Here is a 24,163-nt window from a genome sequence, read left to right as displayed (position 1 = left end):
ATTTCAAAATTCTCATCCTTGTTTTCAAATCCCTCCACAACCTCGCCCCCTCCCTATCTCTAATCTCCTCCAGCCCCACAACCCTCGAGATGTCTGCACTCCTCTAATTCTGCCCTCGTGAGCATCTCTGATTATAATCGCTCCACCATCGGTGGCCGTGCCTTCTGTTGCCTGGGCCCCAAGCTCTGGAACTCCCTCCCTAAACCTCTCCGCCTCTCTACCTCTCTACCTCTCTCTCCTCATTCAAGGCGCTCCTTAAACCTACCTCTTTGACCAAGCTTTTGCTTATTTCTACTTATGTGACTCGATGTCAATTTTTTTTTCGTCTCATAATACTCCTGTGAAGTGCCTTGGGATGTTTCACTACGTCACAGGCACTATATAAATACACATTGTTGTTCATCACTTATCAACACGGGAGCTGTGAGGAGAAATGTCTGATCAGAAACCCTGAGGCAGATCACACTCCCCTTTCAAACAAATGGCTCATACCTGAATAAATTCTACAATTCATAAATTGAACTACAACTCAACGAGATTTTGGGGTAATATATTAGCATGGATAGAGGATTGGCTAACGAACAGAAAACAGAGAGTCGGGATAAATGGTTCATTCTCTGGTTGACAACCAGTAACCAGTGGGGTGCCGCAGGGATCAGTGCTGGGACCCCAACTATTTACAATCTATATTAACGACTTGGAAGAAGGGACTGAGTGTAACGTAGCCAAGTTTGCTGATGATACAAAGATGGGAGGAAAAGCAATGTGTGAGGAGGACACAAAAAATCTGCAAAAGGACATAGACAGACTGAGTGAGTGGGCAAAAATTTGGCAGATGGAGTATAATGTTGGAAAGAGTGAGGTCATGAACTTTGGCAGAAAAAAAAAATAAGGAGCAAGTTATTATTTAAATGGAGAAAGATTGCAAAGTGCCGCAGTACAGCGGGACCTGGGGGTACTTGTGCATGAAACAAAAAAGGTTAGTATGCAGGTACAGCAAGTGATCAGGAAGGCCAATGGAATCTTGGCCTTTATTGCAAAGGGGATGGAGTATAAAAGCAGGGAAGTCTTGCTACAGTTATACAGGGTATTGGTGAGGCCACACATGGAATACTGCGTGCAGGTTTGGTTTCCATATTTACGAAAGGATATACTTGCTTTGGAGGCAGTTCAGAGAAGGTTCACTAGGTTGATTCCGGGGACGAGGGGGTTGACTTATGAGGAAAGGTTGAGTAGGTTGGGCCTCTACTCATTGGAATTCAGAAGAATGAGAGGTGATCTTATCAAAATGAGTAAGATGATGAGGGGGCTTGACAAGGTGGATGCAGAGAGGATGTTTCCACTGATGGGGGAGACTAGAACTAGGGGCCATGATCTTAGAATAAGGGGTCGCCCATTTAAAACTGAGACGACGAGAAAGTTCTTCTCTCAGAGGGTTGTAAATCTGTGGAATTCGCTGCCTCAGAGAGCTGTGGAAGCCGGGACATTGAATAAATTTAAGACAGTGATAGACAGTTTCTTAAACGATAATGGAGTAAAGGGTTATGGGGAGCGGGCGGGGAAGTGGACCTGAGTCCATGATCGGATCAGCCATGATCGTATTAAATGGCGGAGCAGGCTCGAGCGGCCGTATGGCCGACTCCTGCTCCTATTTCTTATGTTCTCATGACAAAAATTTAAGGTAATTGGCAAAAGAACAACAGGGAGAGATGAGGAGAATCATTTTTTTTTTATTATGCAGCGAGTTGTAATCGGGAACGCGCTCCCTGAAAGGGCGGTGGGAGCAGATTCAATCGTAACTTTCAAACGGGAATTGGATAGATTTATAGAATGTACGGCCCAACCGCTCTGTGCCGGTGTTTATGCTCCACACCAGCCCCCTCCCACCCCATCACCATATCATTCTATTCCTTTCCCCCTCACGTGTTTATCCAGCTTCCTCTTAAATGCATCGATACTATTCACCTCAACCCCTCCTTGTGGCAGCGAGTTCCCTTTTTTACTGAGAGGTTGCTTCCCCTGGCCAGGGGTCACAGTCTCAGGATAAGGGGTCGGCCATTTAGGACTGAGATGAGGAGGAATTTCTTCACTCGGAGGGGGGGTGAATCTTTGAAATTCTCTGCCCCAGAGGGCTGTGGATGTTCAGTCTCTGAGTATATTCAAGGCTGAGATAGAAAATTTTGGGCTCGTGGGAAATCAAAGGATATGGGGATCGGGCGGGAAAGTGGAGTTGAGGTTGAAGATCAGCCGTGATCTTATTGAATGGCGGAGCAGGCTCGAGGGGCCGTATGGCCGACTCGTGCTCCTGTTTCTTCTGTTCTTACTACTCTTTCGTTAAAGAAGTTTCTCCTCAATGCCCTATTACTTGAAGGGGAAAATATTAGCAGGGCCATAGGGAAGGAGCAGGGTGGAGTGCCCGAAGGGCCTCCTTCTACGCTGCTTCATTCTATGGAAGCTATAGATTATTAGACCGCACTCAAGAAGCTGGACACCATCCAGGACAAAGCAGCCGCTTGATCGTCACCCCATCCACCACCTTCAACATTCACTCCCTCCACCACCGGCGCACCGTGGCTGCAGTGTGCACCATCTACAAGATGCACTGCAGCAACTCGCCAAGGCTTCTTCGGCAGGACCTCCCAAACCCGCGACCTCTACCACCTAGAAGGACAAGGGCAGCAGGCGCATGGGAACACCACCACCTCCACGTTCCCCTCCCAGTCACACACCATCCTGACTTGGAAATATATCGGCCGTTCCTTCATCGTCGCTGGGTCACAATCCTGGAACTCCCTCCCTATTCATTCATAGGCAGTCCCTCGGAATCGAGAAGGACTTGCTTCCACTCCCAAAGTGAGTTCTTTGACGGCTGAACAGTCCAATACGAGAGCCACAGACCTTGTCACAGATGGGACAGACATTCGTCGAGGGAAGGGGTGGGTGGGGCTGGTTTGCCGCACGCTCCTTTCGATGCCTGCACTTGGCCTCTTCACGCTCTTTGCGTTGAGACTCGAAGAGCTCAACGCCCTCCCGGATAGACTTTCTCCACCTCGGGTGGTCTTCGGCCAGGGTCCCCCAGGTGCAAAGTTAAAGCATATGGGATTGGGGGTAGTGTGCTGACATGGATTGAGAACTGGTTGTCAGACAGGAAGCAAAGAGTAGGAGTAAATGGGGACTGCTCAGAATGGCAGGCAGTGACTAGTGGGGTACCGCAAGGTTCTGTGCTGGGGCCCCAGCTGTTTACACTGTACATTAATGATTTAGACGAGGGGATTAAATGTAGTATCTCCAAATTTGCGGATGACACTAAGTTGGGTGGCAAGGAGGATTCTATGAGGCTGCAGAGCGACTTGGATAGGTTAGGTGAGTGGGCAAATGCATGGCAGATGAAGTATAATGTGGATAAATGTGAGGTTATCCACTTTGGTGGTAAAAACAGAGAGACAGACTATTATCTGAATGGTGACAGATTAGGAAAAGGGGAGGTGCAACGAGACCTGGGTGTCATGGTACATCAGTCATTGAAGGTTGGCATGCAGGTACAGCAGGCGGTTAAGAAAGCAAATGGCATGTTGGCCTTCATAGCGAGGGGATTTGAGTACAAGGGCAGGGAGGTGTTGCTACAATTGTACAGGGCCTTGGTGAGGCCACACCTGGAGTATTGTGTACAGTTTTGGTCTCCTAACCTGAGGAAGGACATTCTTGCTATTGAGGGAGTGCAGCGAAGGTTCACCAGACTGATTCCCGGGATGGCGGGACTGACCTATCAAGAAAGACTGGATCAACTGGGCTTGTATTCACTGGAGTTCAGAAGAATGAGAGGGGACCTCATAGAAACGTTTAAAATTCTGACGGGGTTAGACAGGTTAGATGCAGGAAGAATGTTCCCAATGTTGGGGAAGTCCAGAACCAGGGGACACAGTCTAAGGATAAGGAGGAAGCCATTTAGGACCGAGATGAGGAGGAATTTCTTCACCCAGAGAGTGGTGAACCTGTGGAATTCTCTACCACAGAAAGTTGTTGAGGCCAATTCACTAAATATATTCAAAAAGGAGTTAGATGAAGTCCTTACTACTAGGGGAATCAAGGGGTATGGTGAGAAAGCAGGAATGGGGTACTGAAGTTGCATGTTCAGCCATGAACTCATTGAATGGCGGTGCAGGCTAGAAGGGCCGAATGGCCTACTCCTGCACCTATTTTCTATGTTTCTATGTGTCAGTGGTGATGTCGCACTTTACCAGGGAGGCTTTGAGGGTGTCCCTTGTAACGTTTCCGCTGTCCTCCTTTGGTTCGTTTACCACGAAGGAGCTCCACATAAAGCATTTGCTTAGGGAGTCTCGTATCTGGCATGTGTACTATGTGGCCTGCCCAGCGAAGCTGATACAGTGTGGTCAATGCTGGGGATGTTGGCCTGGTCGAGGACACTGATGTTGGTGAGTCTGTCCTCCCAGGGGATTTGCAGGATCTTGCGGAGACATCATTGGTGATATATCTCCAGCGACTCGAGGTGCCTTCTATACATCGTCCGTGCTTCAGATCCATACAGGAGGGCGGGTATTACTACAGCCCTGTAGACCATGAGTTTTGGTGGTAGATTTGAGGGCCTGGTCTTTGAACACTCTTTTCCTCAGGTGGCCGAAGGCTGCACTGGCGCACTGGAGGTGATGCTGAATCTCCGCATCAATATCTGCCTTTGTTGATAAGAGGCTTCCGAGATATGGGAAATGGTCCACGTTGTCCAGGGCCGCGCCGTGGATCTTGATGATTGGAGGGCAGTGCTGTGCGGCTAGGACAGGCTGGTGGAGGACCTTTGTCTTACGGATGTTAAGCGTAAGGCCCATGCTTTCATATGCCTCAGTGAATACATTGACGATATCCTGGAGTTCAGCCTCTGAATGTGCACAGACGCAGGCGTCGTCTGCATACTGCAGCTCAACGACAGAGGTTGGGGTGATCTTGGACCTGGCCTGGAGACGGCATAGGTTAAACAGCTTCCCACTGGTTCTGTAGTTTAGTTCCACTCCAGCGGGAAGCTTGTTGATTGTGAGGTGGAGCGTGGCGGCGAGGAAGATTGAGAAGAGGGTTGGAGCGATGACGCTGCCCTGTTCGACCCCGGCCCGGACGTGGATTGGGCCTGTAATGGATCCGTTGGTAAGGATCACGGCCTGCATATCACTCGAGTTCTCCTCAACCGTCTTCTCCCTGTGGCCGAGGAGCTCCTCCCGGCAACACAATGCGGATTTCATCCCCTACGGGGCACAACGGACATGATCTTTGCAGCTGCAGGAAAAATGCAGGGAGCAGCGCCAGCCCTTATACAGGGCCTTTTTCGATCTTACAAAGGCCTTTGACACTGTCAACCACGAGGGTCTATGGCGCGTCCTCCTCCGTTTCGGATGCCCCCAAAAGTTTCCCTCCCTAACGGCACTGTGGGAGCACCTTCACCACACGGACTGCAGCGGTTCAAGGAGGCGGCTCACCACCACCTTCTCGAGGGGCAATTAGGGATGGGCAATAAATGCCGGCCTTGCCAGCGACGCCCACATTCCAGGAACAAATTAAATATTTTAACATTTTGTGTATGGTTATTCTCGAGACAAATTAGATACAACACAAATAATACAAACCGCCTCTTGCTTGGTGATGAATAGAATGCAGTTGTTCAGTGCACCAGTCGTGATTTTGGATGATTCAGTTACATCCTTCAACTTCTGTAATATTCGGGATGGTAATCCTGCCGTAAACCAAATAACATCGAGACAGTTAATTCCGTGAATGCTGACATCCAATGTAACTGTACTCAGCATCGAAGCACTGACCACACTCGAGCAGCTCCGCTGGGCAGGGCCACATTGTCCACATGCCCGACAAGAGTCTCTCAAAGCAAGCGCTCTACTCGGAACTCCTACACGGCAAGCGAGCCCCAGGTGGGCAGAGGAAACGTTACAAGGGACACCCTCAAAGCCTCCCTGATAAAGTGCAACATCCCCACCGACACCTGGGAGTCCCTGGCCAAAGACCAGTCCGCCCTAAGTAGAGGAAGTGCATCCGGGAGGGCGCTGAGCACCTCGAGTCTCGTCGCCGAGAGCATGCAGAAGCCAAGCGCAGGCAGCGGAAGGAGCGTGCGGCAAACCAGACTCCCCACCCACCCTTTCCCTCAACCACTGTCTGTCCCACCTGTGACAGAGACTGTAATTCCCGTATTGGACTGTTCAGCCACCTGAGAACTCACTTTTAGAGTGGAAGCAAGTCTTCCTCAATTCCGAGGGACTGCCTATGATAATGACGACTCAGCTTTATAATACAACAAAAACTTTCATTTATATAGTGCCTTTAACGAGTTAAAACTGGTTCAATAGCAAACAGAAAATCGACACAGAGCCACACAAGGAGATATTCGGACAGGTGACCAAAAGCTTTGTCAAAGTAAGTTTTAAGGGGGGTCTTAAAGAAAGAGAGGTGGAGAGGTAGAGAGGTTTAGGGAGGGAATTCCAGAGCTTAGGACTCAGGCAGCTGAAGGCACGGCCACCAATTGTGGAGCGATTAAAATCGGGGATGCTCAAGAGACCATAATTGTTGGAACGCAGATATCTCTGGGGGTTTGTAGTGCGGATGGGGGGTTAGAGAGATAGGGAGGGGCGGGGCCATGGAGGGATTTTAACAAACAAGGATGAAAATTTCAAAATCGCGCACACATTCAGATAGACACAAACCTAAAAGTTGCTGGACCGGGAGCCAATGTCATCACAGGCAGTCCCTCGAAATCGAGGAAGACTTGCTTCCACTCTTAACAAGTTCTTAGGTGACTGAACAGTCCAACACGGGAATTACAGTCCCTGTCACAGGTGGGACAGACAGTGGTTGAGGGAAAGGGTGGGTGGGGAGTCTGGTTTGCCGCACACTCCTTCCGCTGCCTGCGCTTGTTTTCTGCACGCTCTCGGCGACGAGACTCGAGGTGCTCAGCGCCCTCCCGGAAGCACTTCCTCCACTTAGGGCGGTCTTTGGCCAGGGACTCCCAGGTGTCGGTGGGGATGTTGCACTTTATCAGGGAGGCTTTGAGGGTGTCCCTGTAACGTTTCCTCTGCCCACCTGGGGCTCGCTTGCCGTGTAGAAGTTCTGAGTAGAGCCAATGTAGGTCAGCGAGCACAGGGGGTGATGGGTGAGCAGGACCCATGGCCTTCCTTCAACAATCTAATCCAGCCATAAATCCCAACCTTCCTCAGACTTGAGGTACTGTTCATTGCTCGCTCCCTCTGCTCAACAATCAATTTTCCAATCTCTGTGCCCCTCTCTGGACTTTGCATTGCTCAAGACTTCTGTTAAGTCCTGACTCGAATGTACTGACTTACACGAGGCACATGCTGAAGTCAAGGTCACTCAGGACCTGCACCTTTAACTCCAGCTCCCCAGTGCTGCACTTGCCTGAGACCTCCCTTTCTGTACCTCAGTGGGACAGGTATGGAGTGTCTCCTGCAAGTGCACCCCTGGTGGTAAGGTATGCTTATTGTTACAGGTCATATCCAGTTACAGTCATGTATAGCATGGTAAGATACAGTTATGTACAGTAATGTGAGATACATGACAACTTCAAAAAGGCCTCACCTCCAACTCTCCCTTTTATTTCCAGCCTTCATAACCTTGCTTTCAACACCGAGTCCAGCTCCCCAATAAAGTACCTCGAGAGATTAATTATACCCGGGAAGCACTATATAAATGCAAATCATTGTACATCTCTAAAATACGTTGCCAAACCAGGCTGACTTGACCAAGCTACCACCAAGCTATCACCGCCGAAGCCCTTCAGCGATCTCCCCTCGGCCTCGATGACCGACGGCGAAATGCTTGCAAGAACTGCAAAATGTGGAATGGATTCCTTATCGAGGAGCCCACAGCACAACCTGAAGGATCAAACCTGCCTCGCAAACAGTGGACAGCCATCGATTGCCTCAGAACCGGTAATGGTCGATGTTGTCACCTTCTCTATAGGTGGGAGATTAAAGCCTCCCCATCCTGCGACTGTGGAGCTCCTAATCAGACCCAGGGCACATCATTGAAATGGCCATTTAGTTTGAGGCATAGAATACAAGAGCAGGGGGGCTTAGCCTTGAACTGTATAAAACACTGGTTGGGCCACAGCTGGAGTACTGCGTGCAGTTCTGGTCACCGCATTACAGGAAGGACGTGATTGCACTGGAGAGGGTACAGAGGAGATTTGTGAGGATGTTGCCAGGACTGGAGAATATTAGCCATGAGGAAAGATTGGATAGGCTGGGGTTGTTAGCTTTGGAACAGACGAGGCTGAGGGGGAGACCTTATTGAGGTGTATACAATTATGAGGGGCCTGGATAGAGTGGATAGGAAAGACCCGTTTCCCTTAGCAGAGGGTCAACAACCAGGGTTTAAAGTAATTGGCAGAAACATTGGAGGAGATTTGAGAACCTTTTTCACCTAGACGGTGGTGGGGTCTGGAACTCACGGCCTGAAAGGGTGGTAGAGGCAGAAACCCTCACCACATTTAAAAAGTACTTGGATGTGCACCTGAAGTGCCGTAATATAACGTAAGAAATAGGAGAAGTCGGCCATTTGGTCCCTTGAGCCTGCTCCGCCATTCAATAAGATTGTGGCTGATCTGTAACCTACAGGGCCATGGACCAAGAGCTGGAAAATGGGATTAGGCCGGATAGCTCTTGGTCGGCCGGCGCGGACACGATGGGGCAAATGGCCTCCTTCTGTGCCGTAAATTTCTGTGATTCTACGATTGCCCTCAGAGGAAATTCACAGGCAGCCTGCAAGATATTCATGCTGTTATACAGGGAGCTATGGCCTGGATATCCAACTTGGATATTGATAATTAATTTGTTTTTTGGTACTACCATAGGAAAGGAGAGAAGTTTCCAAACGATGCTTAAAATGGAGTTTGTGGGGTGGCAGGGTAAGATTTTCAGGGCCATTATAATTTACGGAACCATGCAAGAATAAACTATGTTCTACTTTAACTATACCTACTTTTCATTGGTCTAAAGCACGGTGCCCAGAATTGGACACAATTCTCGGCCTCAACTGGAGTATTGTGTCCAATTCTGGGCACCACACTTTAGGAAGGATGTGAAGGCCTTGCAGAGGGTGCGGAGGAGATTGACCAGAATGGTTCCAGGGATGAGGGACTTCAGTTACGGGGATAGACTGGAGAAGTTGGGGTTGTTCTCCTTGGAGCAGAGAAGGTTGAGAGGAGATTTGATCGAGGTGTTCAAAATCATGGAGTCTGGACAGAGTAGAGAGAGAGAAACTGTTCCCATTGGTGGAAGGGTCGAGAACCAGAGGACACAGATTTAAGGCGATTGGCAGAAGAACCAAAGGCGACATGAGGAAAAACTGTTTTACGCAGCGGGTGGTTAGGATCTGGAATGCGCTGCCTGAGAGGGTGGTGGAGGCAGACTCAATCGTGGCTTTCAAAAGGGAGTTGGATAAGTACCTGAAGGAACAACAATTGCAGGGCTCCGGGGAAAGGGCAGGGGGAGTGGGACTGGCTGAGGTGCTCTTGCAGAGAGCCGGCACGGGCTTGATGGGCCGAATGGCCCCCTGTGCTGTAACCGTTATTTCATTCTATGGTGCAAACAGAATGCAAGCTTAATTAAGAGAAATGTTTTCAACAGAAAATTGAAACCTTGGAAACCAATCAGTGGGAAATATTTATCACACTTCAAAATTACAGAGCCCCAGAAAGCATTCAGAAAGGCTCCTGCACACGTCTAACCAAGTATGGCAAATCTTGAAGCATTAGCAGCCGAGGTACAGCCCACGGCTTCCAGATTAGTTTGTAATTAGTTTATCTTTCTCAGTAGTAAGGAGCATTTCGATCCAGAGGCTTAAGATTTTCAGGTCAGCATGAGATTTTATTTTTAGAACAGTTGATTATACTTTTAGGAAAAATCATGATTTACAGGCACTATAAAATCTCGGGGCTTGTATACACACACAACCCACACAAATCCCCAGCATCGAAGCACTGACCACACTCGATCAGCTCCGCTGGGCGGGCCACATTGTCCACATGCCAGACACAAGACTCCCAAAGCAAGGGCTCTACTCGGAACTCCTACACAGCAAGTGAGCCCCAGGTGGGCAGAGGAAACGTTTCAAGTACACCATCAAATCCTCCCTGATAAAGTGCAACATCCCCACCGACACCTGGGAGTCCCTGGCCAAAGATCGCCCTAAGTGGAGGAAGAGCATCCGGGAGGGCGCTGAGCATCTCGAGTCTCGTCGCCGAGAGCATGCTGAAACCAAGCGCAGGCAGCAGAAGGAGCGTGCGGCAAACCAGACTCCCCACCCACCCTTTCCCTCAACCACTGCCTGTCCCATCTGTGACAGAGACTGTGGTTCTCGTATTGGACTGTTCAGTCACCTAAGGACTCATTTTAAGAGTGGAAGCAAGTCTTCCTCGATTCCGAGGGACTGCCTATGATGATGATGACACACACACACACACATGTTTGAAGGTGACTGAACAAGTTGAGAAGGCTGTTAAAAAAAGTATACTGAATACTAGAAAGAGAGGCACAGAGTACAAAAGCAAGGAAGTTCTAGAAGTCATGAAGCATTTTCCTAGTGGAGGTGGAGAAAAATGGTTCCCAGTGGCAGGAGGGTCGGGAACCAAAGAACACGGATTGAAGATAATCGGCAAAAGAACCGGGGGTGGGGGGGGGGGGGCGAGAGAGGAGGGGAATGTTTTTACAGCGAGTTGTTGTGATCTGGAACGCGCTGCCTGAAAGAGCGGTGGGAACAGATTCAATCATAACTTTCAAACGGGGAATTGGATAAATACTTGAAAAGGGAGAAATTTGCAGGGCTGTGGGGAAAGAGCTAGGGGAGTAGGACTGATTGGGTGGTTCGTTCAAAGAGCCGGCACAGGAACGATGGGCCGAATGGCCTCCTTCTGTGCTGTATCGTTCTATGATTACTGGCCCAAGGAAGAGTGCAGGCATTCCATTTCCAGGCATCATCATCATCATCATCACAGGCTGTCCCTCGGAATCGAGGAAGACTTGCTTCCACTCTAAAAGTGAGTTCTCAGGTGACTGAACAGTCCAGTACGGGAATTACAGTCTCTGTCACAGGTGGGACAGACAGTGGTTGAGGGAAAGGGTGGGTGGGGTGTCTGGTTTTCCACACGTTCCTTCCGCTGCCTGTGCTTGATTTCTGCATGCTCTCGGCGACGAGACTCGAGGTGCTCAGTGCCCTCCCGGATGCACTTCTTCCACTTAGGGCGGTCTTTGGCCCAGGGGCTCCCAGGTGTCAGTGGGGATGTTGCACTTTATCAGGGAGGCTTTGAGGGTTGTCCTTGAAACATTTCCGCTGCCCACCTTTGGCTCGTTTGCCGTGTCGGAGTTCTGAGTAGAGCGCTTGCTTTGGGAGTCTTGTGTCGGGCATGCGGACAATGTGGCCCTGCCCAGCGGAGCTGGTCGAGTGCGGTCAGTGCTTCAATGATGGGGATGTTGGCCTGATCGAGGACGCTAATGTTGGTGCGTCTGCCCTCCCAGGGGATTTGCAGGATCTTGCGGAGACATCGTTGGTGGTGTTTCTCCAGCGACTTGAGGTGTCTACTGTACATGGTCCGTGCAGTGCTTTTTTCCAATGGGGGAGCACCGAGTACCTATCAGACGAACTATGGGAACACAGCTGCGATAGTTAACCATTCCGTGGGGAAATAGCAAGCATGAAAGAAAGAGGAATTCTTGCATGTATATAGCGCCTTTCACTATTGCCAGATGTCCCAAAGCACTTTACAGCCAATGAAGTGCTTTTTGTGGCATACATCAATGATCTAGACTTAAATATATGATTAAGAAGTTTGCAGATGATACTAAAAATCGGCCGTGTGGTTGATAATGAAGAAGAAAGCTGCGGACTGCAGGAAGATATCAATCGACTGGTCAGAACAGCGGCAAATGGAATTTAATCAGGAGAAGTGTGAGATAATGCATTTGGGGAGGGCTAACAAGGAAAGGGAATACACATTAAATGGCACGGACACAATGGGCCAAAATGGCCTCCTTCCGTGCTGTAAACTTCGATGATTCTATGAAGTACTTTTTGAAGTGTTGTCGCGGTTGTAATGTAGAAAACAGCTTCGCCACTCCCCATTAAATCTCGTTCAGTTGTAGTTTATTTTATGAATTGTGTGAATTGTAGAATTTATTCAGGTATGAGCCACTTGTTTGAAAGGGGATTGTGATCTGCCTCAGGGTTTCTGATCAGACATTTCTCCTCACAACTCCGTGTTGATAAGTGATGAACAACAACAACAACTTTTATTTATATAGCGCCTTTAACATAGTGAAACGTCCCAAGTCGCTGGACAGGATTATGATGAGACAAAAAAAAATGTGACACCGAGCCACATAAGGAGAAATTAGGGCAGGTGACCAAAGAGGCGGGTTTTAAGGAGCGTCTTGAAGGAGGAAAGAGAGGTAGAGAGGCGGAGAGGTTTAGGGAGGGAGTTCCAGAGCTTGGAGCCCAGGCAACAGAAGGCACGGCCACCAATGGTGGAGCGATTATAATCAGGGATGCTCAAGAGGGCAGAATTAGAGGAGCACAGACACAGGTTAATAGTTTTTAAATTGGCAATGTGGGGGTGCAGAGCAAAGGGCCGCGAGACCAGAGGTTGAGAAGGAATGAGAAGACTGGGTAATGGTCAGGTGACAGCAAGTTGGGCTTTTAAACGCCTGTAGATTGTCGGAGGAAGGGAAAAGTAAGGGAGATGATGAGTTCCAGAAGGTTAAGGTCCCAGGAAAGTACCGGGATTAGTGCAGGAGAGAGATGATGCTAATCACTGAGCACTTAAAAATGGTTTTCTGCCGAGCTCGGGTGGTTGTGAGCTCTCGACTGCAGAGATCATCAGAATTAGGTGTAGGAGTAGGCCATTCGGCCCCTCGAGCCTGCACCACCATTCAATATGATCATGGCTGATCATGCAACTTCAGTATCCCACTCCTGCCTTCTCTCCATACCCCTTGATCCCTTTAGCCATAAGGGCCACATCTAACTCCCTTTTGAATATATCTAACAAACTGGCCTCAACAACTTTCTGTGGTAGAGAATTCCACAGGTTCACAATTCTCTGAGTGAAGAAGTTTCTCCTCATCTCGGTCCTAAATGGCTTACCCCTTATCCTTAGACTGTGTCCCCTAGTTCTGGACTTCCCCAACATCGGGAACATTCTTCCTGAATCTAACCTGTCCAATCCCGTCAGAATTTTATATGTTTCTATGAGATCCCCTCTCATTCTTCTAAACTCCAGTGAATACAGGCCCAGTCGATCCAGTCTCTCCTCATATGTCAGTCCAGCCATCCCGGAAATCAGTCTGGTGAACCTTTGCTGCACTCCCTCAATAGCAAGAATGTCCTTCCTCAGATTAGGGGACCAATACGGCTGATCATCGCCCTCAACTCCACTTTTCTGCACTATCCCCATATCCCTCAATATCCAAAAATGTATCGATCTCAGCCTTGAATATAATCAATGATTTTGCATCCCCCAATCCTCTGGGGCAGAGAATTCCAAAGATTCACCAAACTCAGAAGAAATTCCTCCTCATCTCAGTCCTAAATGGCCGACCCCTTATCCTGAGACTGTGACCCCTGGTTCTAGACTCCCCAGCCCGGGGGAAACATCCTCCCTGCATCTACCCTGTCAAACCCTGTAAGAGTTTTGTATGTTTCAATGAGATCATCTCTCAGTCTTCTAAACTCGAGGGAATATAGGCCTAGTCTACTCAATCTCTCCTCATAGGGCAATCCCCCCATCCCAGGAATCAGTCTGCTGAACCTTCTACGGCAAGTATATCCTTCCTTGGGTAAGGAGACCAACATGAACCGCTGTGAACATTATTTTTTACATTTGCGCAGCTTCGGGAGTTGTCGGGAGTCACTCCGGACCCAACATTGGTAAATCTGTAAATGATGATTTTCAAGTGTTACAGGGCAACTACAAAAGAAAACATTATTTAAGTTTAGTCGTGAAAGACATCAATTACCTTTTGCAATCTCAGTGCCTTCAACCATACTTAATAAATTAGAAACTTCTTTCTCAAGCTTCAGTTGGCAGTTTTGTACGGTCTGTGCACAGAAGATGGAAATATGAACATTATCAATACACAAAGCAGTTTTACACTTTTGTTTATGAACATAAGAAATAGGAGCAGGAGTTGGCCATTTGGCCCCTCGAGCCTGCTCCGCCATTTAATACGATCACAGCTGATCTGATCATGGACTCAGCTCCACTTCCCTGCCCGCTCCCCATAACCCTTTATTCCCTTATTGCTCAAAAATCTGTCTATCTCCGCCTTGAATTTATTCAATGACCCAGCCTCCACAGCTCTCTGAGGCAGAGAATTCCACAGATTTCCAACCCCGAGAAGAAATTCCTCCTCATCTCAGTTTTAAATGGACAGCCCCTTATTCTAAGACCATGCCCCCTAGTTCTAGTCTCCCCCATCAGTGGAAAGATCCTCTCTGCATCCACCTTGTCAAGCCCCCTCATAATCTTCTACCCATATGTATGCAATACAATATTGATCGGAAATACTCATGCTGGGATAAACCATTTTAGCAGATGCATTTTTTTTGGGGGTGGGGGGGGGGGGGGAAGTGATAAAATGTTCCTTAAAGACATCGTCACGCTGCACAGAGAGTTGGCTTAACTTCTTAAGTTGAAATTCTGTGACGACTAAAGTCAGATTAAATATGCCCTAGATGTAAAGGAGCTTTCCGCAGAACGCCTGAATGGATGCAATGCATCACGATACAAACCACAGGTTCAGCAGTTTGCGTTGCCCAAAGGCACCACTCCTTCAAGGTGACAGAGTAAAGCACTTGCTCCAATTTCAGGGGATTAATTTTTCTTACGCTGGCAAAACAGCAAAGCAGCTCGAACTGCACTAAGCGTCTCGGTGATCACTCGCGGTGTGCGAGAGAACACAAGTATTGCACAGACGTCCCTTCACACAGGACATTTCACGGAGATTATGCTGTTGGGCACCACGTGCGGCTCAGGTTTTAGATTCGAAGCATAGGAGCAGGAGTAGGCCATACGGCCCCTCGAGCCTGCTCCGCCATTTAATACCATCATGGCTGATCCGATCATGGACTCAGCTCCGCTTCCCAGCCCACGCCCCATAACCCTTTATTCCCTTATTGGTTCAGAGGCTGCCGATTTCGGTCTTAAATATATTCAATGTCCCGGCTTCCACAGCTCTTTGAGGCAGTGAATTCCACAGATTTACAACCCTCTGAGAAAAGAAATTAATGCAACTTAATTCCCTCTACCCACCTTGGTTCCGTAATCCTTAATAACCTTACCCAACAAAAACCTAGCAATCTCACATTTTCACCGACACCCAGACTCAATGGGGCTGAAATTTCCCCTGCCCCCTCCTTTAAGGCCCTCTACGTGGCGGTAGTGGGGGGCGTTGAGGCCTTTCCAACCGGGGGGGGGGCAGGCGGATGGGCCGACGCATCAGAAATTGTCCCTTGGCCGATGGCGGCAGACACGGGTTCCCGCGGCGGGCCCTTAGCGCCCGCCGGCAATTACCCCATTCTCGCCCCGCAGCAGAGCTGTGGCTGCTCGGTGCCCCCCGACAGCTTTCCCCGGCGGGAAGCCGTGCGCGCCTTGGTCAGCCCGTCCGCCTTTAAAGGGGAAGGCGCGCCACCCCAGCCGCCATTTTATTTTAATTGCCTAACCAAACTCCGAAGTTGGCGCGACGGTGGCGGCCCACGGGTTCGGCCGAGCCGCCTCTCGGGGGCCGGACCAACGGCCCGGTCGAAACCCCCCCTTGATGTCTCGGCAGGGTCGAAGTGGCTGCAGAGCTCGCAGGGGTGCTGCCCCTTTAAATGAAGGGGAGGGGCGTTGCGACGGGTCATGAACATCGCGCTGACATGCCCAGAGTGGCGAGTTTTGACAGAGTCAATGAGGAGAAGCCGTTTCCAATGGCGGCAAGGTCGGTAACCAGAGGACACAGATTCAAGTTAATTGGCGAAAAAAACCAGAGGGGGAAAGGAAGAGAATTAATTTTAACCGCGCGAGCTGCTGTGATCTGGGCTGCATTGCCTGAAAGGGCCGGTCCAATGCAGCTCTGCGAGCACAGGGGGGCAGTGGGTGCACGGGACGTGCGCACGAGTTAGGACACGGTAACCAACACCAGAAAAAGATCACCCGCAGACAAACACAAAAGGATAACAGGTACAGCAAGTGATCAGGAAGGCCAATGGAATCTTGGCCTTTATTGCAAAGGGGATGGAGTATAAAAGCAGGGAAGTCTTTCTACAGTTATACAGGGTCTTGGTGAGGCCACACCTGGAATACTGCGTGCAGTTTTGGTTTCCATATTTACGAAAGGATATACTTGCTTTGGAGGCAGTTCAGAGAAGGTTCACTAGGTTGATTCCAGGGATGAGGGGGGTTGACTTATGAGGAAAGGTTGAGTAGGTTGGGCCTCTACTCATTGGAATTCAGAAGAATGAGAGGTGATCTTATCGAAACATATAGATTATGAGGGGGCTTGACAAGGTGGATGCAGAGAGGATGTTTCCACTGATGGGGGAGACTAGAACTAGGGGGCATAATCTTAGAATAAGGGCCGCCCATTTAAAACTGAGATGAGGAGAAATTTCTTCTCTCTGAGGGTTGTAAATCTGTGGAATTCGCTGCCTCAGAGAGCTGTGGAAGCTGGGACATTGAATAAATTTAAGACAGAGATAGACAGTTTCTTAACCGATAAGGGAACCATCATCATAGGCAGTCCCCCGGAATCGAGGAAGACTTGCTTCCATTCTAAGGCCCCAAGTTTCCACACGCGGCAAAACAGGCGTCCCTCTGAGCTGGGCGCCCGTTTTTTGCGCCGAAAACGGCGCCTGAAAAAAAAACGCGCTATTCTCGAGCGCTTTGCAGCTCGATGTGTGCTTGGCGCGGCGCCCAGGGGGGCGGAGCCTACCACTCGCGCCGATTTTGTAAGTGGGAGGGGGCGGGTACCATTTAAATGAGTTTTTTTTCGTGCCGGCAACCCTGCGCGTGCGCGTTGGAGCGTTCGCACACGCGCAGTGTGAAGGAAACATTGGCACTCGGCCATTTCTGTTGTTCTTTGTAGCTGTTCAATTTTTAACATTTTTTAATAAAACCACATTGCCCTTCCATGATCAGCACTGAGGCTTCTTGCAGCAGTGAGAAGGCTGCAGGAAGCCTCAGAAGTTGAGGCAGCCGTTTCCCGACGGGCCCGACCGACGGCAGGGGGGCCTCCATCCCCCACCCTGCCGTCGGGAATAGCTGCCTCAACTTCTGAGGCTTCCTGTAGCCTCCTCACTGCCTCCTCCCCTCCCCCCCCCCTGCCGTCGGGAACGGCTGCCTCAACTTGAGGCTTCCTGCAGCCTTCTCCCTGCCTGAAGCACTTTCACACAGTTAGGAACATGGTTTATTTAATCTTTACTTTGCTTATAAATTTTTATTCAGGTTGGATTTATTTGTATAATATTTGTAGAAGTATAACTAAGGATTTATTGTAGAATTTAATGACTTCCCTTCCCCCCCCCCACCCCCCCCTCGTTCCGGACGCCTAATTTGTAACCTGCGCCTGATTTTTTTAATGTGTAGACAAGGTTTTTTCAGGCCTACAAAAATCTTTACTTGCTCCATTCTAAGTTAGTTTGGAGTACATTTTCACTGGAAACTTTCAAATCAGGCGTCAGTGGCCGGACACGCCCCCTTTTGAAAAAAAAATTCTGTTCCAAAGTGAAACTGTTCTACCTGACTAGAACTGCAGAAAACTTAAATGTGGAGAATTGCGATTTCTAAGATACTCCGTTCTCCACCAGTTGCTCCTAAAAATCAGAAGCAAATCATGTGGAAACTTGGGGCCTAAAAGTGAGTTCTCAGGTGACTGAACAGTCCAATACGAGAATTACAGTCTGTGTCACAGGTGGGACAGACAGTGGTTGAGACTAAGGGAGGGTGGGACTGGTTTGCCGCACGCTCCTTCCGCTGCCTGCGCTTGTTTTCTGCATGCTCTCGGTGACGAGACTTGAGGGAATAAAGGGAATAAAGGGCTATGGGGAGCTTGCAGGCTAATGGGACTCAAGGTAGACAAGTCCCCTGGTCCTGATGAAATGCATCCCAGGGTATTAAAAGAGATGGCGGAAGTTATAGCAGATGCATTCGTTATAATCTACCAAAATTCTCTGGACTCTGGGGAGGTACCAGCGGATTGGAAAGCAGCTAATGTAACGCCTCTGTTTTTTTAAAAAAAAGGGGGCAGACAAAAGGCAGGTAACTATAGGCCGGTTAGCTTAACATCTGTAGTGGGGAAAATGCTTGAAACTATCATTAAGGAAGAAATAGCGGGACATCTAGATAAGGAATAGTGCAATCAAGCAGAAGCAACATGGATTCATGAAGGGGAAATCATGTTTAACTAATTTACTAGAATTCTTTGAGGATATAACGAGCATGGTGGATAGAGGTGTACCGATGGATGTGGTGTATTTAGATTTCCAAAAGGCATTCGATAAGGTGCCACACAAAAGGTTACTGCAGAAGATAGAGATACGCGGAGTCAGAGGAAATGTATTAGCATGGATAGAGAATTGGCTGGCGAACAGAAAGCAGCGAGTCGGGATAAATGGGTCCTTTTCGGGTTAAAAATCGGTCGTTAGTGGTGTGCCACAGGGATCGGTGCTGGGACCACAACTGTTTACAATATACATAGATGACCTGGAAGAGGGGACAGAGTGTAGTGCAACAAAATTTGCAGATGACACAAAGATTAGCGGGAAAGCGGGTTGTGTAGAGGACACAGAGAGGCTGCAAAGAGATTTGGATAGGTTAAGCGAATGGGCTAAGGTTTGGCAGATGGAATACAATGTCGGAAAGTGTGAGGTCATCCACCTTGGGAAAAAAAAACACAGTAAAAGGGAATATTATTTGAATGGGGAGAAATTACAACATGCTGAGGTGCAGATGCATGAATCCCAAAAAGTTAGTTTGCAGGTGCAGCAGGTAATCAGGAAGGCGAATGGAATGTTGGCCTTCATTGCGAGAGGGATGGAGTACAAAAGCAGGGAGGTCCTGCTGCAACTGTACAGGGTATTGGTGAGGCCGCACCTGGAGTACTGCGTGCAGTTTTGGTCACCTTACTTAAGGAAGGATATACTAGCTTTGGAGGGGGTACAGAGACGATTCACTAGGCTGATTCCGGAGATGAGGGGGTTACCTTATGATGATAGATTGAGTAGACTGGGTCTTTACTCGTTGGAGTTCAGAAGGATGGGGGTGATCTTATAGAAACATTTAAAATAATGAAAGGGATAGACAAGATAGAGGCAGAGAGGTTGTTTCCACTGGTCGGGGAGACTAGAACTAGGGGGCACAGCCTCAAAATACGGGGGAGCCAATTTAAAACCGAGTTGAGAAGGAATTTCTTCTCCCAGAGGGTTGTGAATCTGTGGAATTCTCTGCCCAAGGAAGCAGCTGAGGCTAGCTGATTGAATGTATTCAAGTCACAGATAGATAGATTTTTAACCAATAAGGGAATTAAGGGTTACGGGGAGCGGGCGGGTAAGTGGAGCTGAGTCCACGGCCAGATCAGCCATGATCTTGTTGAATGGCGGAGCAGGCTCGAGGGGCCGGATGGCCTACTCCTGGTCCTAATTCTTATGTTCTTAAACACCAGATCAGCTATTCAGAGAACAAAGCAAATGTGAAGGAGTTTGACTACAATCGCCTGCTGAGCAGTGGCCGGGGCTAACAGCATCTGCACTTTGCAATTGCGGCATTTCAGCCATCCAATAGAGGGAGGCAAAGTGCAGAGAGATAACAGAGCAGTGTGATGCAGAGAGAGGCAGCACCAAGATTATGGGCCTCATCGCGGCAGTTAGGTCAGTGATGGATATTGAACATCGATACCAATCATTCCGGTCAGCTCAATGTGCAACAGTTGGATCTCCCAATTCCAGCAAAGACCCAAATCTGCCTTCAGGATATAACCTGCTCACAAAACAGTCACTACCATCCAAAAAGTAATTTATTAGCTGAAGCACTTGGAGAACTTTGAGATTTATCACAAGAACACAAGAATTAGGAGCAGGAGACCATTCAGCCCCTCGAGCCTGCGCCCCCATTCAATACGATCATGGCTGATCTTCGACCTCAACTCCACTTTCCCGCCCGATCCCCATAACCCTTGAATCCCCTAGAGTCTAAAAATCTATCGATCTCAGCCTTGAATATACTCAACGACTGAGCCTCCACAGTCCTCTCGGGCAGAGAATTCCAAAGATTCAGAACCATCAGTGAAGAAATTTCTCCTCATCGCCGTCCTAAATGGCCAACCCCTTATCCTGAGACTGTGACCCCTGGTTCTAGACTCCCCAGCCAGGGGGAAACATCCTCCTTGCATCTACCCTGTCAATCCCCCTCAGAATCTTGTATGTTTTTTAAAAATTTGTTCCTGGGATGTGGGCGTCGCTGGCAAGGCCGGCATTTATTGCCCATCCCTAATTGCCCCTTGAGAAGGTGGTGGTGAGCCGCCTTCTTGAACCATTGCAGTCCGTGTGGTGAAGGTGCTCCCACAGTGCTGTTAGGGAGGGAGTTCCAGGATTGTGACCCAGCGACGATGAAGGAACGGCCGATATATTTCCAAGTCAGGATGGTGTGTGACTGGGAGGGGAACGTGGAGGTGGTGATGTTCCCCCCATGGACCTGCTGCCCTTGTCCTTCTCAGCTGTAGAGGTCGCGGGTTTGGGAGGTGCTGCCGAAGAAGCCTTGTTACAGGCAATGTTCCCTCAGCACCAATCGGGAGGTCCCGCTCACCAGCCGCTGGGAGGGATCGCGCATGTGCGGCTGTACAGCAAATCTCAGGGGACCACGCACTTAAACCGCAAATTAGACGGAACATTGGTTGCAGACTGGGGTCTGTTTTCCTTGGAACAGACGAGGCCGAGGGGAGATTTAACTGAGATGGCTAAAATTATGAGGGGCCCAGATAGAATGGATAGGAAGGACCTATTTCCCTTAGTGCAGAGGTCAATAACTAGGGGGCATAGAGTTAAAGTAATTGGGGGGAGGTTTAGAGAGGATCTGAGGGGAAATGTCTTCGCCCAGAGGGTGGTGGGGGTCTGGAACACACTGCCTGAAAGGGTGGTAGAGGCAGAAACCCTCACCACATTTAAAAAGTACTTGGATGTGCACCTGAAGTGCCGTAACCTACAGGGCTACGGCCCAAGAGCTGGAAAGTGGGATTAGGATGGGTAGCTCTTGGTCAGCCGGTACGGACACAATGGGCCGAATGGCCTCCTTCCGTGCCGTAATTTTCAATGATTCCAATTCAGACCAGACTGAATCCCTGCGCAGGTGCGGACATGTGTCAACAAGCAGCGGTTCACAGCGTAACCTGCAGAAGATAGAAGTACGCGGAGTCAGAGGAAATGTATTAGCATGGATCGAGAATTGGCTGGCGAACAGAAAGCAGAGAGTCGGGATAAATGGGTCCTTTTCGGGTTGGAAATCGGTGGTTAGTGGTGTGCCACAAGGATCGGTGCTGGGACCACAACTGTTTACAATATACATAGATGACCTGGAAGAGGGGACAGAGTGTAGTGTAACAAAATTTGCAGATGACACAAAGATTAGTGGGAAAGCGGGTTGGGGAGAGGACACAGAGAGGCTGCAAAGAGATTTAGATAGGTTAAGCGAATGGGCTAAGGTTTGGCAGATGGAATACAATGTCGGAAAGTGTGAGGTCATCCACCTTGGGACAAAAAACAGTAAAAGGGAATATTATTTGAATGGGGAGAAATTAAAACATGCCGAGGTGCAGAGGGACCTGGGGGTCCTTGTGCATGAAACTCTTTTACCCAAAAAGTTAGTTTGCAGGTGCAGCAGGTAATCAGGAAGGTGAATGGAATGTTGGCCTTCATTGCGAGAGGGATGGAGTACAAAAGCAGGGAGGTCCTGCTGCAACTGTATAGGGTATTGGTAAGGCCGCACCTGGAGTACTGCGTGCAGTTTTGGTCACCTTACTTAAGGAAGGATATACTAGCTTTGGAGGGGGTACAGAGACGATTCACTAGGCTGATTCCGGAGATGTGGGGGTTACCTTATGATGATAGATTGAGTAGACTGGGTCTTTACTCGTTGGAGTTCAGAAGGATGAGGGTGATCTTATAGAAACATTTAAAATAATGAAAGGGATAGACAAGATAGAGGCAGAGAGGTTGTTTCCACTGGTCGGAGAGACTAGAACTAGGGGGCACAGTCTCAAAATACGGGGGAGCCAATTTAAAACCAAGTTGAGAAGGAATTTCTTCTCCCAGAGGGTTGTGAATCTGTGGAATTCTCTGCCCAAGGAAGCAGTTGAGGCTAGCTCATTGAATGTATTCAAGTCACAGATAGATAGATTTTTAACCAATAAGGGAATTAAGGGTTACGGGGAGCGGGCGGGTAAGTGGAGCTGAGTCCACGGCCAGATCAGCCATGATCTTGTTGAATGGCGGAGCAGGCTCGAGGGGCTAGATGGCCTACTCCTGTTCCTAATTCTTATGTTCTTATGTACAAGCCCTTTTACAAGTCAACATATATCAGTGCAGACATTACCTGAAATGATTCCTGCAGAGACGCCGCGGAGGCTAAGTCTTCATCTTCATCATCATCACTAAACTGATCTTGGGAGCAGTAGTGAGTACTGTAGGCAGAATGTTCCTCGATTGCTCGAAGCCATTTCTAGAACAAGGGGGAGAAAAAGTCTAGAACTCGGTGGTCACAAGGTCGCAAAGAAATGACCTCAAAATATCAGCAGCTAGAATGGCACAAGTCAACCAATGCCATTGACAGGTCTTACAATACTCTGTTATAAGGTCCGAATAAAGAATTTTTTTAACCAAAATGATCTAATTTAGGGTAAAAATCATACAATTTTACCCTCTATGTTTTTGAAAACAGTGCATCGTGTTACAATCTACACATGAGAAATTGTTTAAAAGTTCAGCCTTTTTAAAAAGTTAGGTATTCCAATGTTCATGCTTTTCCCAAATAACAACCAAATTCATTTAAAAAACACAGGAAAACCTCCCCCGTTTTATATTTTCCACCTATTTTGTCTCCACCGCTCCCTCTCCCTTCTTCCAACTCCTCCCTCCCCCTTGCCCCCCCCCCTCCCTCACCTCACTTCCTCTCTCCCTTACCTTCCTCTTACCCCACTCTTCCTCCAGCCCCTCGTTCCTCCTCTCCCTCTTCCCCCTTCACCCACCCCCTCCGACAGTGCGGCACTCCCTCAGTACTGCCCCTCCGACAGCACGGCGCTCCCTCAGTACTGCCCCTCCGACAGTGCGGCGCTCCCTCGGTACTGCCCCTCCGACAGTGCGGCACTCCCTCAGTACTGCCCCTCCGACAGTGCGGCGCTCCCTCAGTACTGCCCCTCCGACAGCGCGGCACTCCCTCAGTACTGCCCCTCCGACAACACGGCGCTCCCTCAGTACTGCCCCTCCGACAGTGCGGCACTCCCTCGGTACTGCCCCTCCGACAGTGCGGCACTCCCTCGGTACTGCCCCTCCGACAGTGCGGCGCTCCCTCAGTAATTGTTGATATTTGTCTACTTTGTAGAAGAAATACAAAGTGCTATTGTATAGAATTGACGACTCACTTGGCCAGTCAGGGTAGGGTCACTCTTGAGATGAACTTTAAAGATGTGGATACTGTCATCGAAGCACTTGATTGAAAAGAGTCTCTCTTCAGTACCTTTAACCTTTGTGATGGAACGGATTTGAAAATGAGAAATCCATCGGCAACTAAAATATAACACCTGACCTCCATTGCGAGTCTCCGAGCGTAACCAGGAGTAACGGAGCTGGCGGGGGACTGGAAGGAGAGTCAGTCCCCCAACTAACATCATGGCTGAAAGGTTTGACTTCCCCTCCCCAAACCCTAACGCCCTCCCCCCCCACCCCGACCCCTTCCCCCAACACCCTCCCCCCTCCCCAACCGTAACCTCCTCCCCCAACCTGACCTCTGACCCCTCCCCAACCCGACCTCTGACCCCTCCCCAACCTGACCCCTGCCCCCTCCCCACCTACCATCCCCCCCAACCCCGCCACCCCCGAACCGCACCCAGTTTCCTTGGCC

General features: G+C 49.2%; 1 protein-coding gene across 3 annotated transcripts in view; it reads right to left on the bottom strand.

Annotated features, from left to right (window-relative positions):
• The window catches only part of osbpl1a (oxysterol binding protein-like 1A), a 316,457-nt gene that overhangs the window by 204,123 nt on the left and 88,171 nt on the right, over positions 1–24,163 (bottom strand). For all 3 annotated transcript variants that reach the window (XM_070896777.1, XM_070896770.1, XM_070896784.1), the window contains exons 12-15: positions 23,685–23,786; positions 22,640–22,765; positions 14,037–14,118; positions 5,628–5,734 (exon numbers count right to left, since the gene is read on the bottom strand). In XM_070896777.1, coding sequence (XP_070752878.1) covers positions 5,628–5,734; positions 14,037–14,118; positions 22,640–22,765; positions 23,685–23,786 — 417 coding nt within the window. The remainder of the gene's footprint in view (positions 1–5,627; positions 5,735–14,036; positions 14,119–22,639; positions 22,766–23,684; positions 23,787–24,163) is intronic.

The sequence above is a fragment of the Pristiophorus japonicus genome, chromosome 1 (assembly GCF_044704955.1).
Source record: "Pristiophorus japonicus isolate sPriJap1 chromosome 1, sPriJap1.hap1, whole genome shotgun sequence".
Lineage (NCBI taxonomy): Eukaryota > Metazoa > Chordata > Chondrichthyes > Pristiophoridae > Pristiophorus > Pristiophorus japonicus.
This window is presented reverse-complemented; position numbering and strand designations above follow the sequence as displayed.